The 18,467-nt window shown below is 48.3% G+C and overlaps 1 protein-coding gene across 8 annotated transcripts in view; it reads right to left on the reverse strand.

Moving 5' to 3' along the window:
* The window catches only part of COL11A2 (collagen type XI alpha 2 chain), a 348,341-nt gene that overhangs the window by 88,836 nt on the left and 241,038 nt on the right, over positions 1-18,467 (reverse strand). For all 8 annotated transcript variants that reach the window (XM_085619742.1, XM_085619662.1, XM_085619350.1 and 5 more), the window contains 8 exons: positions 14,644-14,688; positions 14,152-14,205; positions 12,196-12,249; positions 10,770-10,823; positions 4,606-4,713; positions 4,346-4,435; positions 3,196-3,249; positions 2,864-2,971 (listed from right to left, as the gene is read on the reverse strand). In XM_085619742.1, the coding sequence (XP_085475868.1) occupies positions 2,864-2,971; positions 3,196-3,249; positions 4,346-4,435; positions 4,606-4,713; positions 10,770-10,823; positions 12,196-12,249; positions 14,152-14,205; positions 14,644-14,688 (567 nt within the window). The remainder of the gene's footprint in view (positions 1-2,863; positions 2,972-3,195; positions 3,250-4,345; positions 4,436-4,605; positions 4,714-10,769; positions 10,824-12,195; positions 12,250-14,151; positions 14,206-14,643; positions 14,689-18,467) is intronic.

Genomic DNA, 18,467 nt, shown 5'->3' on the forward strand with positions numbered 1-18,467 from the left:
AGTAGTAAACTTACACAAAGTTTAAGTTTACCGTTGTGACTTGAGCCAGGTGTTTTATGACTTTGGCTTATATGGCTTGTCAGATTCTGTGTGTGTCTTGTGCTGTGTGCCATAAATGTGAGACAGGCGAGGGACAGCACTGATTAGCATCCCCGGTGTGGGGTGGTCAAACAATGCTTATTTCATAGTTTCGGTGTCTCCTAGCAAATGAAAATGAATGAGAAAAAGGCCATTGGACAGCTCATGGCTAGAGAGGTGAGAAGGTTGAACATATGGTAGGCGATGGTGAAGCTGGTTGTTATGTTATGTTATTTAAATTTATATCTAGGCGCAACAGCTACCCAAAAGGGTTTACCGGTGCCCGGCGGAAACAACAAAGATAGGGGAGTAAAACTTACTGGTTGTGCTGCGTCAGTAGATAGACATATGGTAGGCGATGGTGAAGCTGGTTGTGCTGCGTCAGTAGATAGACATATGGCAGGCGATGGTGAAGCTGTTTGCTCTGCGTCAGTAGACAGACATATGGTAGGCGATGGTGAAGCTGGTTGTGCTGTGTCAGTAGATAGACATATGGTAGGCAATGGTGAAGCTGGTTGTGCTGCGTCAGTAGATAGACATATGGTAGGCGATGGTGAAGCTGGTTGTGCTGCGTCAGTAGATAGACATATGGTAGGCGATGGTGAAGCTGGTTGTGCTGTGTCAGTAGATAGACATATGGTAGGCGATGGTGAAGCTGTTTGCTCTGTGTCAATAGATAGACATATGGTAGGCGATGGTGAAGCTGGTTGTGCTGCGTCAGTAGATAGACATATGGTAGGCGATGGTGAAGCTGGTTGTGCTGTGTCAGTAGATAGACATATGGTAGGCAATGGTGAAGCTGGTTGTGCTGCGTCAGTAGATAGACATATGGTAGGCGATGGTGAAGCTGGTTGTGCTGTGTCAGTAGATAGACATATGGTAGGCGATGGTGAAGCTGTTTGCTCTGCGTCAGTAGATAGACATATGGTAGGCGATGGTGAAGCTGGTTGTGCTGCGTCAGTAGATAGACATATGGTAGGCGATGGTGAAGCTGGTTGCTCTGCGTAAGTAGATAGACATATGGTAGGCGATGGTGAAGCTGGTTGTGCTGCGTCAGTAGACAGACATATGGTAGGCGATGGTGGAGCTGGTTGTGCTGCGTCAGTAGATAGACATATGGTTGGTGATGGTGAAGCTGGTTGCATGGCGTCAGCAGATGAGGTGGGATCTGACAGTCTGGGCTGCAGGCACATCATGTGGCAAGGATGTCATGGACGAGATGATGAGGTTGAGATGAGGCGCTTGGTGTGAGCAGGAAGCGTGAAGCCTTAGGAGGCTTTACACAGAAGGCCAATGAGTACTTCTTCTGTATATTCCTTGGTAGGTGGCAGAGAACGATGGAGCTGGTGAAGGACGAGGGGTGGAGATCAGTGATCTCAGATGAAGCTGGTTCCACGTACCACTCTGGCATTACAGAGCAAGAAGTGGCAGGTGAGGCGCTGGAAGGAGCGGGGTTGGAGACTGCGTCACTGAAACAAATCCCAGAGCTGGCAGAAGCAGATCTTTAGTGTTTAACGCTCATGTAATAATCCGCATGTGGCCCGCAAATTTGCCAGACACCAAGGGCCCGTTTTACAAAGGTTGAATTTAGGTCAAAAGTCTAAATTTAGACCTAATTCTAAGTTTAGACTTAAAGTCTTACTTAGACCAAAATTCTAACTTTACTAGTAGTGAAGTTAGACTCTAGGTCTAAACGTAGACTTCATGGGAAACATTGTTTACATTGCATGCGATACATCACAGTCCATTACAACGACCGCGTTGTTACATCGCAAACACTTACAACGCAAGTCGTTACAATGACTTGCTGTAGAGGGCAGAAGGTGTTGGATTTAAAATCCAACACCTTCCCTACTGTTGCACAGACTGGAGGTAGAATAGTGAATTATCCTATTCCAACATCTAACGCCCCCTACAGCAAGTCATTGTAACGACTTGCGTTGTAATGGTATGCGATGTAACAACGCAGTCGTTGACGGCCGCGTTGTAATGGCATGCAATGTAACGTGGCATGCCTTGTAACGTGGCATATTCCGACTTCAGCTCTAAACTTAGACTTCAGGTCTAAACTTAGACTTTTGGTCTGAGTTTACCTTTGTGAATCGGGCCCCTTGTCTCTTATTGTCCTGTGCAAGACTTGAATGGTATAGTTTTGCCAAAAGTGGAGCAATTTTGTCAAAAATGTAATGCAATGTCAGCCAGCCACTATTTCCAAGAGTTTTCTCTCAGCGTGTTGAGACACTGATGATTTTTCATGGCAGTTCCTCGAAGCCTTGTATGGCGGACGTAGGTCGCAAAAATACTAATTGGAAGGTTCGTTCTTAGTAGGACCGGTCTTTCAACACATTGCTAACAGAACTCCCAAGGTGGCTGAGCTGTCAGATAAAGATCTCCACTGGCAAAGCAGCTGAGATTCCAGCTTTGGAATGAAGTTACCTTCATCTCCGAATGAGACGGGATACGGATAGTCCAGTGGGCTGGGATATCCCACATTTTATCCCACATTTTACTCACCACACCCTAAATGGCTTGGCCCTCACACCTGGGACTAAGGATTCAACAACCTGTGCTGCACTTTGGCAGACAGGTGCAGACACAATGGAAATAAGACCACCTTTTTTATATGCACCAGTACTAACATGTGTGCATGTTCTAGGTCCCAATTGTGAGACTTGTTTTGAGCAACTAACCCTTTTCCAATAAAGAACCAAGTAGAAGTCCCCTCTAGAAAAGAAGACCATTCCCCTCCACGGAGTGCCCAATACGATGACCTTCATGTACTCACCGGAACGCCTTTCTCTCCAGCAGGACCGGGTGGCCCCTGAGGGCCTGGCCGACCTGGGGGACCAATGGCACCACCCTGGCCTGGCCCTCCTCTCTCTCCTGGGGATCCCTGAAGGGAAGAAAAGAAGCATTGCTTAGCACCACAGCAGAAGTAGTTTCCTAATCCAGATATGCAAACTCAACATATCTCTGAGCATCACTTTGGCAGGACCTCATATTCTTGTTTTGTCTTGTGCATATTCCCTTTTCCCTTCACATTAATCTCCCCCCTTCCCCTATTCGTAGCACAGGACCCTGAGGACAAAGGATCCACCACTGGCAGCAAATACTCACCGCGGGGCCTGGTGGACCGGCTGGGCCTTCATTACCTTTCAGTCCTCCACCGCCCTAGAAAAGAAAAAAAAGAGATCAGGGTCAGTGGTAACAGTGGCGGCGCTGGTTCAGCGTGTGAAAAAGAAGGCCTTGTTAGATACAGAGATGCTGTGTTTATATTGATAAATACAATGTTAATGTACACCATGATATATGTACGTATAATAACGGACTCTCATCTCCATTGTTGAATTTACCAGATGTGAACACCCCTTCAGCCTCGAGTCAGAAATACTTGGTCAGGCAGGACCTGCAACCTAGGCTTGAAGCAACTGATTGACAGATCACAGGTGGGGTGACACGTAACCCTTAGACAAGCGTGCAAACAGGAAAACCCAGATCGATCCCACAGATAGACAGCGACACCACAATGGTCTCAGGAGGTTGTCCCTAATAAAACACGTTTGACCGGAGGGGCATGCGCTCCTAAAAACAACCATAAAGTCAGAAGTCACACTAAGTTAGGAACACACAGCCAATCAGAGCACGGTATACACACTACACACAGTGATCATGTGCTCCCCATGCCAGATATCTAGACACATACCCACTGGCCCAGCATTGTCCACGCAAGGTCGAGACCCTTCTGGGTTCCTTATCAAACGGCCAGATTTATGGCCCCATGACTGGGCCTAGATTTCTGTCTCCAAAGGAATGTAAAAATCGTTTTATGATGCTTCATGTAAGGCTGAAACCAATGTGCTTTGAGACAGTGTTCAGACCCCGACTCTGTTGCCTGTTTTCCTGGCCACTGCATTCAATTAAACCAACTGTTCCTATTTTGCCAAATGCCTCTTGTCTTTCATTTTTCAAGGTAAATTCATGTTCGAGCAACAGCTGCAAAATATCTCTCAGTTTGCCATGAAAGCCACGCAAGAGCTTCCAGTCAGCATCGTGCTTCCGTGGGGTCAGCACCACAGTAAGTGTGGGAGCAATGCTGAGCACTCACTGACTCAATTAATTACTTCTCTGTCGCTGGCCCTCTGGATCCCCTGCATCCGCACTGCAGGTGCCCAGTGTCCACAGCACCACAATTCAAGCGGTATATCACATCCCAAGCCCCGACCCCTGGTGGAGAGCGCAACACAAGCCGACACTGTATGGTACTTACTGGAGTGCCAGGAAGACCTCGCTCACCAGGGAAACCACGGAGTCCGGCAGGGCCATCTTTTCCGGGAGTACCAATAGGACCTGGGTCACCCTGTGAACATAGGACAAACAGGGTGTGAAGTAAGCAAGCAAAAACACCCACTCCCAGATGCAACCTCATCCACGGCTGGAGAGGATATAGGCCAAAGAAAACGTTACCTCTGCAAACATCACCACTGTTTTGCCTAAATTCAAAACAAACCCAGCCCTTGACACACTCACCTTGGTTCCCTCCTTTCCAGATGGTCCAGGAAGACCCTGTTCGCCAGGAGGTCCGGGAGGACCAGGGTGTCCTCTCTCCCCCATGGGACCGCTCTCGCCTGCTGCACCCTGGTTGGAAAGAGGAAAAAAGGCAGTGGTATGAGGAAAACAAAATGATCAGTGAAGCCCATCAACAACATGTTATTTTTACGTTCTCTTTTCTTCAGATTGTGTACCAGCCCTCAGGTGCAGAGACAGAGTTTGCAACTAAAGATTCTTTTGTACTTATGATTACTATTTCTTTACTTCTCACAACCTATAACAGAGTGGGAGGTGAGTGTGATTACTTCTTGTTAAAATACTAATGCTGAAAAACAGTATTCACAAAAATTAAGATTTTGCAAGGGTTAGTTTTGATGCGGAATACATTGAAAAATAAACTGAAAAATACATATAGTTTGCTACATTGCAACAAACATCTTCTTGACACTGACTGCCCCCTCTAGTCCTTCATTAATCGAAGGACTCTCCTGAAAAGCAGACTGAGTACCTCAGTTTCCTGTAGCTGGAAGCACTGACTGCCACCTCTACTCCTTCAGTAACTGAAGGACTCTCCTGCAAAGCAGATTGAGCGCCTCTGTTTCCTGTAGCAGAGAGCACTGACTGCCCCCTCTACTCCTTCGGTAACCGAAGGACTCTCCTGCAGAGCAGACTGAGTGCTTCTGTTTCCTGTAGCGGAGAGCACTGACTGCCCCCTCTACTCCTTCGGTAACCGAAGGACTCTCCTACAGAGCAGACTGAGCGCCTCTGTTTCCTGTAGAGGGGAGCACTGACTGCCCCCTCTACTCCTTCGGTAACCGAAGGACTCTCCTGCAGAGCAGACTGAGCACCTCTGTTTCCTGTAGCAGGGAGCACTGACTGCCCCCTCTACTCCTTCAGTAACCGAAGGACTCTCCTGCAAAGCAGACTAAGCGCCTCTGTTTCCTGTAGCGGGAAGCACTGACTGCCCCCCCTACTCCTTCGGTAACAGAAGGACTCTTATGCAAAGCAGACTGAGCGCCTCTGTTTCCTGTAGCGGGGAGCACTGACTGCCCCCTCTACTCCTTCGGTAACCGAAGGAGTCTCCTGCAAAGCAGACTGAGCGCCTCTGTTTCCTGTAGCGGGGAGCATTGACTGCTCCCTCTACTCTCCTGCAGAGCAGACTGAGCGCCTCTGTTTCCTGTAGCGGGGAGCACTGACTGCCCCCTCTACTCCTTCAGTAACCGAAGGACTCTCCTGCAAAGCAGACTAAGCGCCTCTGTTTCCTGTAGCGGGAAGCACTGACTGCCCCCCCTACTCCTTCGGTAACCGAAGGACTCTTATGCAAAGCAGACTGAGCGCCTCTGTTTCCTGTAGCGGGGAGCACTGACTGCCCCCTCTACTCCTTCGGTAACCGAAGGACTCTCCTGCAAAGCAGACTGAGCGCCTCTGTTTCCTGTAGCGGGGAGCACTGACTGACCCCTCTACTCTCCTGCAGAGCAGACTGAGCGCCTCTGTTTCCTGTAGCGGGGAGCACTGACTGCCCCCTCTACTCTCCTGCAGAGCAGACTGAGCGCCTCTGTTTCCTGTAGCGGGGAGCACTGACTGCCTCACCTACTCCTTCGGTAACCGAAGGACTCTCCTGCAAAGCAGACTGAGCACCTCTGTTTCCTGTAGCGGGGAGCACTGACTGCCCCCTCTACTCCTTCGGTAACCGAAGGACTCTCATGCAAAGCAGACTGAGCGCCTCTGTTTCCTGTAATGTGGAGCACTGACTGCCCCCTCTACTCCCGCAGTAATGATGACATCTTTATCATCCCTCCTGTTATGCTACACTGTGTCATGTTATGTTATGGTATGCATTGTCATGTATGCAAGAGCACGCTATCACCATTAAAGGTATTCTGGCACCTGGCAGGTGAAGGTTCCCAGCCTCATCAGGGGCACAGAGAGGGAGTCTTCAAGGAGCCATCCTCAGTCTCTTATGGATCTCAAGGAGCAGCGAGGAGGCTCTAATATGTATAGCGAGGTCGTTGCACACTTTGGGAGTGATAGACGAGGAGGCTGTCATATGTACAGTGAGGCCGTCGACACTTTAGGCGTGATAGACGAGGGGGCTCTAATATGTACAGCGAGGTCGTCGCACACTTTAGGAGTGAAAGACAAGGGGGCTCTAATCTGCACAGCGAGGTCGTTGCACACTTTAACAGTGATAGACGACAAGGCTCGACCTCCAGATGTGTTTCTGTGTATGCGTTGGATGTGTGCACGTAGGAGTCTGACTGAGCGGAGGTTCTGCCCAGCCCCACCAGCTCCTTCGGCTATCATATTTCAGCAGGTACTTTGTTAGGTGGCCAGATTACTGTGGTAGGCCGCCTCGCCTGACAAACCCTGTGGGTACCAGAGATTAGCGCTGTGTGAAATCCTTGCGACCTCCTTACGGGTATATTATTTGCCAAATGTAGTTTTGTAGTTTTTTTTCAGCATTTCTGATGGTTGCCTTGTGGGAAATATTTTGTGCAGTACAGAGGTTTTGGGTTGCTTATGGTGACAAGCCAGTGATAACGGGTGTAGACCAGTTTAGTTAATTGTGAAAGGTTCTGGGGGTTCGACGGATAGATAGATGTCATGGGTAAGAGCTCTGGTGTGGCTTCGCCTCTAGACAAAGCTTTGGGGTAGAAGGTTCCACTCGTGTGAGAATCTGCTCTTGCCCTTGGGAAGGACCAGGTGCTACTCTACTCTGCCAACTCTAATTTTGTGCTCATTTTTCATTCTACATTTATATGCCTGAGGATTGCCTTGTGGGAAAACTTATGCTCAGTACAGTAGGCCTCAGTAGGGTATTATGGCAGGAAGGCTTCTAGACTGGTTGGTTCATTAGCAAAAAGTTATGTAAGAGGCCATAGATATGATCTGTTCATTATAAAAACTTACGGTAAATGAAACGGGTCTGACTGATATATTATGCAAAGCAAAAGTTGAAGCCTATTGACCTTTGAGGGTGGTTGTTATTACGATGCCGTGAAGACTGTCAACATGCGTTATGTTGCATCTAATCTCACAGATGACCTTAGTAGGCAAAGGGTTTGGTTACCCACTTTGACAAACCTTGGTGATAGAAGATTTGCACCATGATAATCCAGACTAGATCCTCTGGGGTGCATCAGACAGGTTCAAATGTCTCCCAGGGACTTGTATCCAAGACAAACACAAGGAAATGCATGCATCACATCCTTACATAGAGGGCCTTGGGTCAGCCCTCTGCTATGGTTGGTCTATTCTAGTGTTATTCACGTTCTTTTTTTCCTGATGACACGTGCACATCTGCCTGAAAAGAAGCGCTCTTCAATGCCAGTGTGTATAGGCTCCGCATCCCTTTCTCTAACCCTTACCCCCACATCCCACGTAGCAGATGTGGAGGTCGCTCCTTCTCCTACCTAGCAGCGAAACATGGAACGAGCTAACCTTTCATCTACAGACCATACCATCTCTTCCAGAGTTCCGAACGTCCCTGAAGACCTGGCTATTCGGTCAATCAACAGACACCCTGCCACAGCCTGAAGGCCCTCACGGGGGACAAGAAGCGCTCTACAAATCTACTGATTAATTGATTGATTGAATCGCTAATACTTTAGCTTTGCACTTACTACTTTTCATGTCTCCTTTCTTTTTCCAAAGCATCCAGCAGCTTCAATTGACAACACTACTGGGACCCAGACCGCTGCATCACATGCGGCTACTGCTCCTAAAGCAGGCGGCCATCTTGGAATGCTATTGTCCCATGTGTATTATTTCTTTACCACTCTATCATGCCCAACAAATTACTTCTAAACTTGGCAGCCATGATGGAACAATAAAAAGACAGTACACTATATATGACAACCATTGCAAGACGGCCATCTACTACTATAATTAATTTTATTTCAATTGAAAGCCTATACTTGCCACATTGTGGTGTCAGTGTGTTTTCTTTATTCTACTGTATTCTTTTGAATTTACCTTACGTGTGCTTATTATGTTTGTGTGTGTGTTTTATTGCAGATGAGTAAGTGCTTGGAAGCAAGAATGAGTCAGTGGGAGAAGGAAAGGATGAGTTATCCAGTGAATGCAAAGTGCCTTGTTGAGTGCCTAAGTTCACCAGTGACTGTAGAAACACTTTCTGACATTAGCACGGCGCATTGGCAACGCTTGTTTTAAGCTTAGGTGAAAGTAGGGCCAGGAAGCTGCTGATAATCACAGGCACCAGGAGGAATGGTGGAGCCTGAAGGGTCTGGGAGCCAGGAGCACAACATGAACAGAGCCGTGAACCATTAAAGCGGGGACTCCCTCTAGAGAGTAGCCAATCACAGGATGTGAGGGCCGTGGTAATGCGGTCTGTGCCTCTCAGGCCACAAATGTGTGCTACTGCATGAGTTTGTTCAGGTATATAAACATCCAATCACATGGCTACATATTTATGCAACCACACAATCATGTGGTTCCTGGTAAACGCAACAATCCAATCACATGGCAAGTAGAGTCACTAAGCTGTTGTACCTAGACAACCAACCACACAACGCCAGATCTGTCATCCGTTCACATGGGCACTGCTGTATGTAAACATCTCTGCGTGTGGCTAATTGTGCAAGTAAACATTCATGCACATTTATAGCGATGCAAGCAGGCTCACAGGCACATGGAAACGCAATCACATGCCTCAGGTTGTAGGTAATCATCTGAGCACATGTGTACTGGCGTTTGTAAACATCCATGCACATGGCTATTGATGCAAATACACACTCAGGTGCATGAATGTGGGTGCAAGTAAACATAAAGGCAACGGAAGCATGTCAGCAATTATGCACACATCCACTCATATGGATCCTGGTTTCACAGGGGTACCATCCATGCACATGACTACTGATGCAGCTAAACTCTTAAGTGCATATTAACACCAGCTCACATGGCTACTGGTGTATGGGAACATGTGGTCATATATATGCAAATCTCCAGTCCCAACACTATAGGTTCATATTAACACCCACTCACATAGCTAATGGTGTATGTAAAGATGTGGCCAGATGTATATAAATCTCCAGCCCCAAAACTCTAGGTGCATATTTGCATATTACAAACCACTCACATGGCTACTAGTTTATGTGAACATGCGGTGATATGTATGCAAATCTACAGTCCCCAAACTCTGGGTGCATATTAACACCCACTCATACGGCTACTGGAGCATGTAAACATGCGGTCATATGTATGTATATCTCCAGTCACAAAACTCTAGGTGCATATTAACACCCTCTCCCACGGCTATTGGTGTATGTAAACATGTGCTCCATATGTCTATAAAGCTACAGTCACAAAGGTGTAGATGCATATTATCACCCTCTCACACGGCTACGGGTGAATGTAAACAAGGGGTCATATGAATGTAAATATCCATTTCCAAAAGTATAACTGCATATTAACACCCCCTCACATGGCTACTTGTGTATGTAAACATGTGGTTAATTATGCATGTAAATCTACAGTCCCAAAAGTCTAGATGCATATTAACACCCACTCAGACGGCTACTGGTGCTTGTGAGTATGTGGTCATATGTATGCAAATCTCCAGTCCCAAAACTCGAGGTGCATTTTAACACCCACTCACGCGGCTACTGGTGAATGTAAACATGCGCTCATATGTTTGTAAATCTACAGTGACAAAACTAGGTGCATATAAACACCCACTCACATGGCTACTGGTGTATGTAAACATGGGCATATGCATGTACATCTCTAGTCCCAAAACTCTAGGTGTCTACTCACACGGCTACTGGTGCATGTGAACATGCGCTCATATGTTTGTAAATCTCCAGTCCCAAAACTCTAGGTTCGTATTAATACCCAATTACATGGTTACTGTTGTATGTAAACATGCAGTCATGTGACTACTTGGGCATGAAAATCTACAATTTCATGACTCCTGGCGTATGGAAACAGCCACTCACATGGCTCCTGCCTTGACTAAGCATGACACAGCTATCGCGGTGCAGACACAATCAATGGTGTAACACCTACTACGTGACGGAGGCCAGGAACTAACTGAAACATGGGCGAAACCCATGGAGCCGGTGAAGCTGGTAACACACACATGTGGCATCGTCTCACTTCTCATGTATCCACAAGTGACTTACCTGGGGGCCAACAACACCGGGTGGGCCAGTGGTACCCGTCTTGCCTTGGAAGCCCTGCAAAGTGACAATATTAGAATGAATATACTGGAAGTACAAGTAATGCAAGTAAGATACACACAAGTGATATCAGACTGAGAGTCAGTCAGGAGCAGAACATCTTCAAGCTGCTAAACAGTAAGTAATCCCGACAGACCCTCTATGAATGCACTGCAAGGGGCCCCTGGAGAGGAGAACAGGCCTGCAGACAAGAAGTATGGATATCTGTCTAGATAATCAGTACATTCCACCTCAGGATGACATCTTTAGAGGGTGGCAAGTGAATGAGTATGAACGTGCCTTGGCAGGGTCCCCGGTCACAGACCCCTACGATACACGGGAGGGAGGGAGGGATGCAGAACTTTAGTAAGAGATGGAGGCACCCATTATCAGAGGTTTTTGCATATCTACATTTCACAGAATCAGGAACAGTGAAATTTGATGCTCGAGGGTTTTTCTAGAAATGTGGTCATTCCTCTAATGGGGAAATTAACCACTTTTGCAAGTTTCGAGTTAAGAGAGGGCCTGTGGGTATTGCAGTGTGACACCCTGAAAAGTGGGCGAACACCCCAAAAACCTCACATGTGTTGTAAGTACTCTTATATCACGTGCAGGTAGTTTTCCACCATGTAAACCCACGTACATTGCTCCTATGTATTCTAGACTGCGAGTGGGGAGGGTGTACAGTCATCTTTACTGACACCCAGAGAGAGCTGAAAATCCTTTCATGTCCTGTTGCCAATCTGTCAGGGCTGATGCACAGCATAGCGCCAAGAGGTAGACTGTGACGAACAGGTGCCACACTGTACCAGAACTACTTTGTGACAGTTGTGACCATGCTCTCAGAAGCACAAAGGATCAGGGAAGCACAACACACAAGGCTGTACTCCTTCTGTGTGTGGCCTTGGCGTACATTTTAAGAAATATTCCCCTTGGGGTGGAAAAGAACTAAGGGCCTCATTTAGATCTCGGTGGACGGGTTACTCCGTCACAACAGTGGCGGATATCTCGTTCACCGAAATATAAATCCCATAGGATATAATGGGATTAATATTTCCACGGTTGGGATATCGGTCACCATTGTAACGGAGTAACCCTAAATGTCCTGACCCATGTGGATACATTTTATGTACATGAATGACCCAGGTAACCAATGACTCAAGTGCTAACGTAAATCTTTGTGAATCCCATGAAAGTCAGAAATTTGTTCCAAACGAGTGGGAGCACTGATGGCAACAAATGTGCATCTTCAGCCCAGCCCTACTGTAAAAGGGGGTCTCAGACACCAGAAACGGTGTTATCTAGACGTATGACTCACGTGAAAGAGGAGGTGGGATCTAACATGAACCTACGAAACCCAGGACTTCTCAAACCAAACTCAAATACTTACAACTTCTCCTCTCTGGCCAGGGTGCCCTGGGATGCCGTCCTTTCCTGGTGGGCCCTAGGGTGAGAAAGAAGAGGTTAGGTTCATATGTACAGAATGGAGGACTGGGGCTTTTGGGATTCTTGATAGAGTCCCTACTCGATAGGAGTGTGCAACAAACGTATTTCTGAGAGGTGAGAACATAAACCGTAGTGTCCTCTGAATAGAGGTCCACGTATATCGATGTATACCCATGGATACAGACACATATATCAATATATACATTCCAAACCCTTGGTGCTGATGTCTCTTGGATTACCCCAATGTCTCACTGATTGCCTTGGTGTCTTATCGATTATCTACAATGTCATATTAAACTCCATCAGTGTCTTATCAATTTCCCAATCATTAATTGATCCTCACTTGTGTTTTTTTGATTACACCAATGTCTCATTGCCCTCCTTAAAGAGCTATTGATTACCCAAACGTCTCATTGGCCTTCTTCAATGTCCTATTGATGAACCCAATCTCTCGTTGGCGACCTCAATGTCCTATTGATTAACTCAATGGCTCGCTGGCCTTCTCAATGTCCTATTGATCAGCCCAATGTCTCATTGACCTTCTCAATGTCCTATTGATTAACCCAATGTCTCATTGGCCTTCTCAATGTCCTACTGATTAACCCAACGTCTCATTGGCTTTCTCAATGTCCTACTGATTAACCCAACGTCTCATTGGCCTTCTCAATGTCCTATTGATTAACCAAACGTCTCATTGGCCTTCTTCAATGTCCTATTGATTAACCCAATCTCTCATTGGCCTTCTCAATGTCCTATCGATTAACTCAGTGTCTCATTGGCCTTCTCAATGTCCTATTGATTAACTCAGTGTCTCATTGGCCTTCTCAATGTTGTATTGATTAACCCAGTGTCTAAATGGCCTTCTTAATGTCATATTCATTACCCAAGTGTCTCAACGGATTCCTCAATGTCCTATTAATTAACCCAGTGTCTCATTGGCCTTCTCAATGTCCTATTGATTAACCCAATCTCTCATTGGCCTTCTCAATGTCCTATTGATTAACCCAGTCTCTCAACGGATTCCTAAATGTCCAATTGATTAACCCAGTGTCTCATGGGTCTTCTCAATGTCATATTGATTAACCCAATGTCTCATTGACCTTCTCAATGTCATATTGATTAACCCAATCTCTCATTGGTGTCCTCAATGTCCAATTGATTAACCCAGTGCCTAAACGGATTCCTCAATGTCCAATTGATTAACCCAATGTCTCATTGACCTTCTCAATGTCCTATTGATTAACCCAATCTCTCATTGTGTCCTCAATGTCATATTGATTAACCCAATCTCTCATTGGCGTCCTCAATGTTATATTGATTAACCCAGTGCCTCATTGGCCTTCTCATTGTCCTATTGATTAACCCAATATTACATTGGCCTTCTCAATGTCCTATTGATTAACCCAATCTCTCATTGGCGTCTTCAATGTCATATTGATTAATCCAATGTCTCATTGGCCTTCTCAATGTCCTATTAATTAACCCAATCTTTCATTGACATTCTCAATGTCCAATTGATTAACCCAATGTCTCATTGGCCTTCCCAATGTCCCATTGATTAACCAAGAGTCTGAATGGCCTCCTCAATGTCACATTCATTGTCCAAGTGTCTCAATGGATTCCTCAATGTCCTATTGATTACCTCATCTTCTCATTGGACTCCTCAAAGTCCTATCAATTACCGCAAAGTCTCATTAGGCTCCCCAGTGTCTTACTGATTCTCCCTAACTCACTGTCCCTATCAAGATCTTTATTTACCCCAGAATCCCATCGATTGCCAGTGTCCTATGGTGCTCTCACCACCATCTCCTCCGTTACCCCTGTACCCTGAGCACCCCATACCTCATTCGTTGCCCCATTTAACCTTGGATCTCGAATGAACATCCGAACATGTACTCACCGGGGGGCCTTTCGGTCCTGGAAACCCATTGGGACCTTGCGGCCCCGGCAGACCCTAGAACATCAAAAAGACATAGGTTAGGAGCAATAAGCGGCCCCCCTACAGACAGCACGAGAGAGAGCACCGGCGGAGGTCCATCCACTCCCACCAAGTTCTGTAGATTCCTTTCAGGGCAACCATGGACACCGTGAAGCGAAGGCCATGGAGGGAATATAATTAAAGCCCTCCACCCAAAAAAGATCGGACCCCAGGGGGCAACATACAGTATCGTCCCCAAAAGCAGACAGTGAAGGAACTGCCTGCAGGGACCCCAAGCATGGTGCCCCAACTTCTGGGGTTCGCTCCCCCATGGAAGGTGTCGATTGAAGGTACAGCACAGATTGCCCTACGGACAGGTATAATGCTGCCCTAAGAGCTGGTCACAGGCCACTCTGGTGGGTACAGGAATCTCATGCAGGTATATGCACAGGGGCAAGGAAAGGTCCTACTTACCCTCTCACCGGGGGGTCCTGATGGCCCGTCACTGCCTGAGGTGCCCTGTGAAGAGGAAAGGAAAAAAGTATGAGGAAACTGGGCCTTGAATGAGACAGGTCTGTGTGTCTACAGGGGGGGCATGCTAGAGCCTGTGTGTGTATGAATACAGGAGAGCCCTGTTGGAGCCTGTGTGTGTATGGATACAGGAGAGCCCTATCGGAGCCGGTGTGTGTATGAATACAGGAGAGACCTGCAGGAGCCTGTGTGTATGAATACAGAATAAACCTGCTGGAGCCTGTGTCTCTATGAATACAGGAGAGTCCTGCTGGAGCCTGTGTGAATACAAGAGAGCCCTGCTGGAGCCTGTGTGAATACAGGAGACCCATGTCGGAGTCTGTGTCTATATGAATACAGGAGATCCCTGTTGGATCCTGTGTGAATACAGGAGAGCCGTGTCGGAGTCTGTGTCTCTATGAATACAGGAGAGCCCTGCTGAAGCCGGTGTGTGTATGAATACAGGAGAGCCCTGCTGGAGCCTGTGTGAATACAGGAGAGCCCTGCAGGAGCCTGTATGTTTATGAATACAGAAGAGCCCTGCTGGAGCCTGTGTGTGTATGAATACAGAAGACCCTGCTGGAGCCTGTGTGAATACAGGAGAGCCCTGCTGGAGCCTGTGTGAATACAGGAGACCCATGTCGGAGTCTGTGTCTATATGAATACAGGAGAGCCCTGCTGGAGCCTGTGTGTGTATGAATACAGAAGACCCTGCTGGAGCCTGTGTGAATACAGGAAAGCCCTGCTGGAGCCTGTATGTTTATGAATACAGAAGAGCCCTGCTGGAGCCTGTGTGTGCGCGAATACAGGACAGCCCTGCTGGAGCCTGTGTGTGTATGAATACAGGACAGACCCTCTGGAGCCTGTGTGAATACAGGAGAGCCCTCCTGAAGCCTGTGTCTCTATGAATACAGGAGAGCCCTGCTGGAGCCTGTGTGAATACAGGAGATCCCTGCTGGAGCCTGTGTGAATACAGGAGACCCATGTCGGAGTCTGTGTCTATATGAATACAGGAGAGCCCTGCTGGAGCCTGTGTGTGTATGAATACAGAAGAGCCCTGCTGGAGCCTGTGTGAATACAGGAGAGCCCTGCTGGAGCCTGTGTGTGTATGAATACAGGAGAACCCTGCTGGAGCCTGTGTGAATACAGGAGAGCCCTGCTGGAGCCTGTGTGAATACTGGAGAGCCCTGCTGGAGCCTGTGTGAATACAGGAGAGCCCTGCTGGAGCCTGTGTGAATACAGGAGAGCCCGGCTGGAGCCTGTGTGAATACTGGAGAGCCCTGCTGGAGCCTGTGTGAATACTGGAGAGCCCTGCTGGAGCCTGTGTGAATACAGGAGAGCCCTGCTGGAGCCTGTGTGAATACAGGAGAGCCCGGCTGGAGCCTGTGTGAATACTGGAGAGCCCTGCTGGAGCCTGTGTGAAGACAGGAGAGCCCTGTCGGAGCCTGTGTCTCTATGAATACAGGAGAGCCCTGCTGAAGCCGGTGTGTGTGTGTGTGAATACAGGAGAGCCGTGTTGGAGCCTGTGTGAAGACAGGAGAGCCCTGTTGGAGCCTGTGTCTCTATGAATACAGGAGAGCCCTGCTAAAGCCGGTGTGTGTGTGTGAATACAGAAGATCCCTGCTGGAGCCTGTGTGTGTATGAATACAGGAGAGCCCTGCTGGACCATGTGTGTGTATGAATATTGGAGAGCCCTGCTGCAGCCTGTGTGAATACAGGAGAGCCCTGCTGGAGCCTCTGTAAATACATGAGAGCCCTCCTAGAGCCTGTGTGAATACTGGAGAGCCCTGCTGGAGCCTGTGTGTTTATGAATACAAGAGAGTCCTGCTAGACCATGTGTGTGTATGAATATTGGAGAGCCCTGCTGCAGCCTGTGTGAATACAGGAGAGCCCTGCTGGAGCCTGTGTGAACACAGGAGAGCCCTGCTGCAGCCTGTATGAATACAGGAGAGCCCGGCTGGAGCCTGTGTGAATACAGGAGAGCCCGGCTGGAGCCTGTGTCTCTATGAATACAGGAGAGCCCTGCTAAAGCCGGTGTGTGTGTGTGAATACAGAAGATCCCTGCTGGAGCCTGTGTGTGTATGAATACAGGAGAGTCCTGCTGGACCATGTGTGTGTATGAATATTGGAGAGCCCTGCTGCAGCCTGTGTGAATACAGGAGAGCCCTGCTGGAGCCTCTGTAAATACATGAGAGCCCTCCTAGAGCCTGTGTGAATACTGGAGAGCCCTGCTGGAGCCTGTGTGTTTATGAATACAAGAGAGTCCTGCTAGACCATGTGTGTGTATGAATATTGGAGAGCCCTGCTGCAGCCTGTGTGAATACAGGAGAGCCCTGCTGGAGCCTGTGTGAATACAGGAGAGCCCTGCTGCAGCCTGTATGAATACAGGAGAGCCCGGCTGGAGCCTGTGTGAATACAGGACAACCCTGCTGGAGCCTGTGTCTCAATGAATACAGCAGAGCCCTGCCCGTGTGCGAATACAGGAGTGCACTGATGGGGCCTGGGTGCATATAGAGGACAGGATACCTCAGCCTCTGTATACAGGAGGAGTGTACTACTAGGGCCTGTGTGCATAGTGGTGAAGTGTACTGCTGGGGCCTGTGTGTGTATACAGGAGGAGTGTACTGCTGGGTCCTGTGTGTGTATACAGGAGGAGTGTACTGCTGGGTCCTGTGTGTGTATACAGGAGGAGTGTACTGCTGGAGCCTGTGTGTATATACAGGAGAAGTGTACTGCTGGGGCCTGTGTGTGTATACAGGAGGCGTGTACTGCTGGGGCCTGTGTGTGCATACAGGACAGGATACCAACTCCTGCCTGAGTATCCAGGAGGAGTGTACTGCTGGGGCCTGTGTGTGCATACAGGAGGAGCGTACTACTAGGGCCTGTGTGTGTATACAAGACAGGGTACAAGAGCCTGTCTGAGTATACAAGTGAAGTGTACTGCTAGGACATGTGTGTGTATATAGGAGGACTGTACTGCTGGAGCCTGTGGGTGCATACAGGAGGAATGTACTGCTGGGGCCTGTGTGTGTATACAGGAGGAGTGTACTGCTGGGGCCTGTGTGTGTATACAGGAGTGTACTGCTGGGCCTTGTGTGTGCATACAGGACAGGATACCAACGCCTGTCTGTGAATACAGGAGGAGTGTACTGCTGGAGCCTGTCTGTGTATACAGGACAGGATATCTGACCCTTTCTGTGTATACAGGAGGAGTGTACTGCTGGAGCCTGTGTGTATAAAGGAGGAGTGTATTGCTGGGGCCTGTGTGTGTATACAGGAGTGTACTGCTGGGGCCTGTGTGTGTATACATGAGAATGTACTGCTAGGGCATGTGTGTGTTTACAGGAGAGTGTACTGCAGGGCAGTGTGTATACAGAAGGGATCCACCGGGGGTACCTGTGTGGTCTGCACTGGAGTTATCCGGGGCAGTGTGTATACAGAAGGGATCCACCGGGGGTACCTGCGTGGTCTGCACTGGAGTGATCCGGGGCAGTGTGTATACAGAAGGGATCCACCGGGGGTACCTGCGTGGTCTGCACTGGAGTGATCCGGGGCAGTGTGTATACAGAAGGGATCCACCGGGGGTACCTGCGTGGTCTGCATTGGAGTGATCCGGGGCAGTGTGTATACAGAAGGCTTCCACCGGGGGTACCTGCGAGGTCTGCACTGAAGTGATCCGGGGCAGTGTGTATACAGAAGGGATCCACCGGGGGTACCTGCGTGGTCTGCACTGGAGTGATCCGGGGCAGTGTGTATACAGAAGGGATCCACCGGGGGTACCTGCGTGG

This window comes from Triturus cristatus, chromosome 1_1, assembly GCF_964204655.1.
Source record: "Triturus cristatus chromosome 1_1, aTriCri1.1, whole genome shotgun sequence".
Taxonomy (NCBI): domain Eukaryota; kingdom Metazoa; phylum Chordata; class Amphibia; order Caudata; family Salamandridae; genus Triturus; species Triturus cristatus.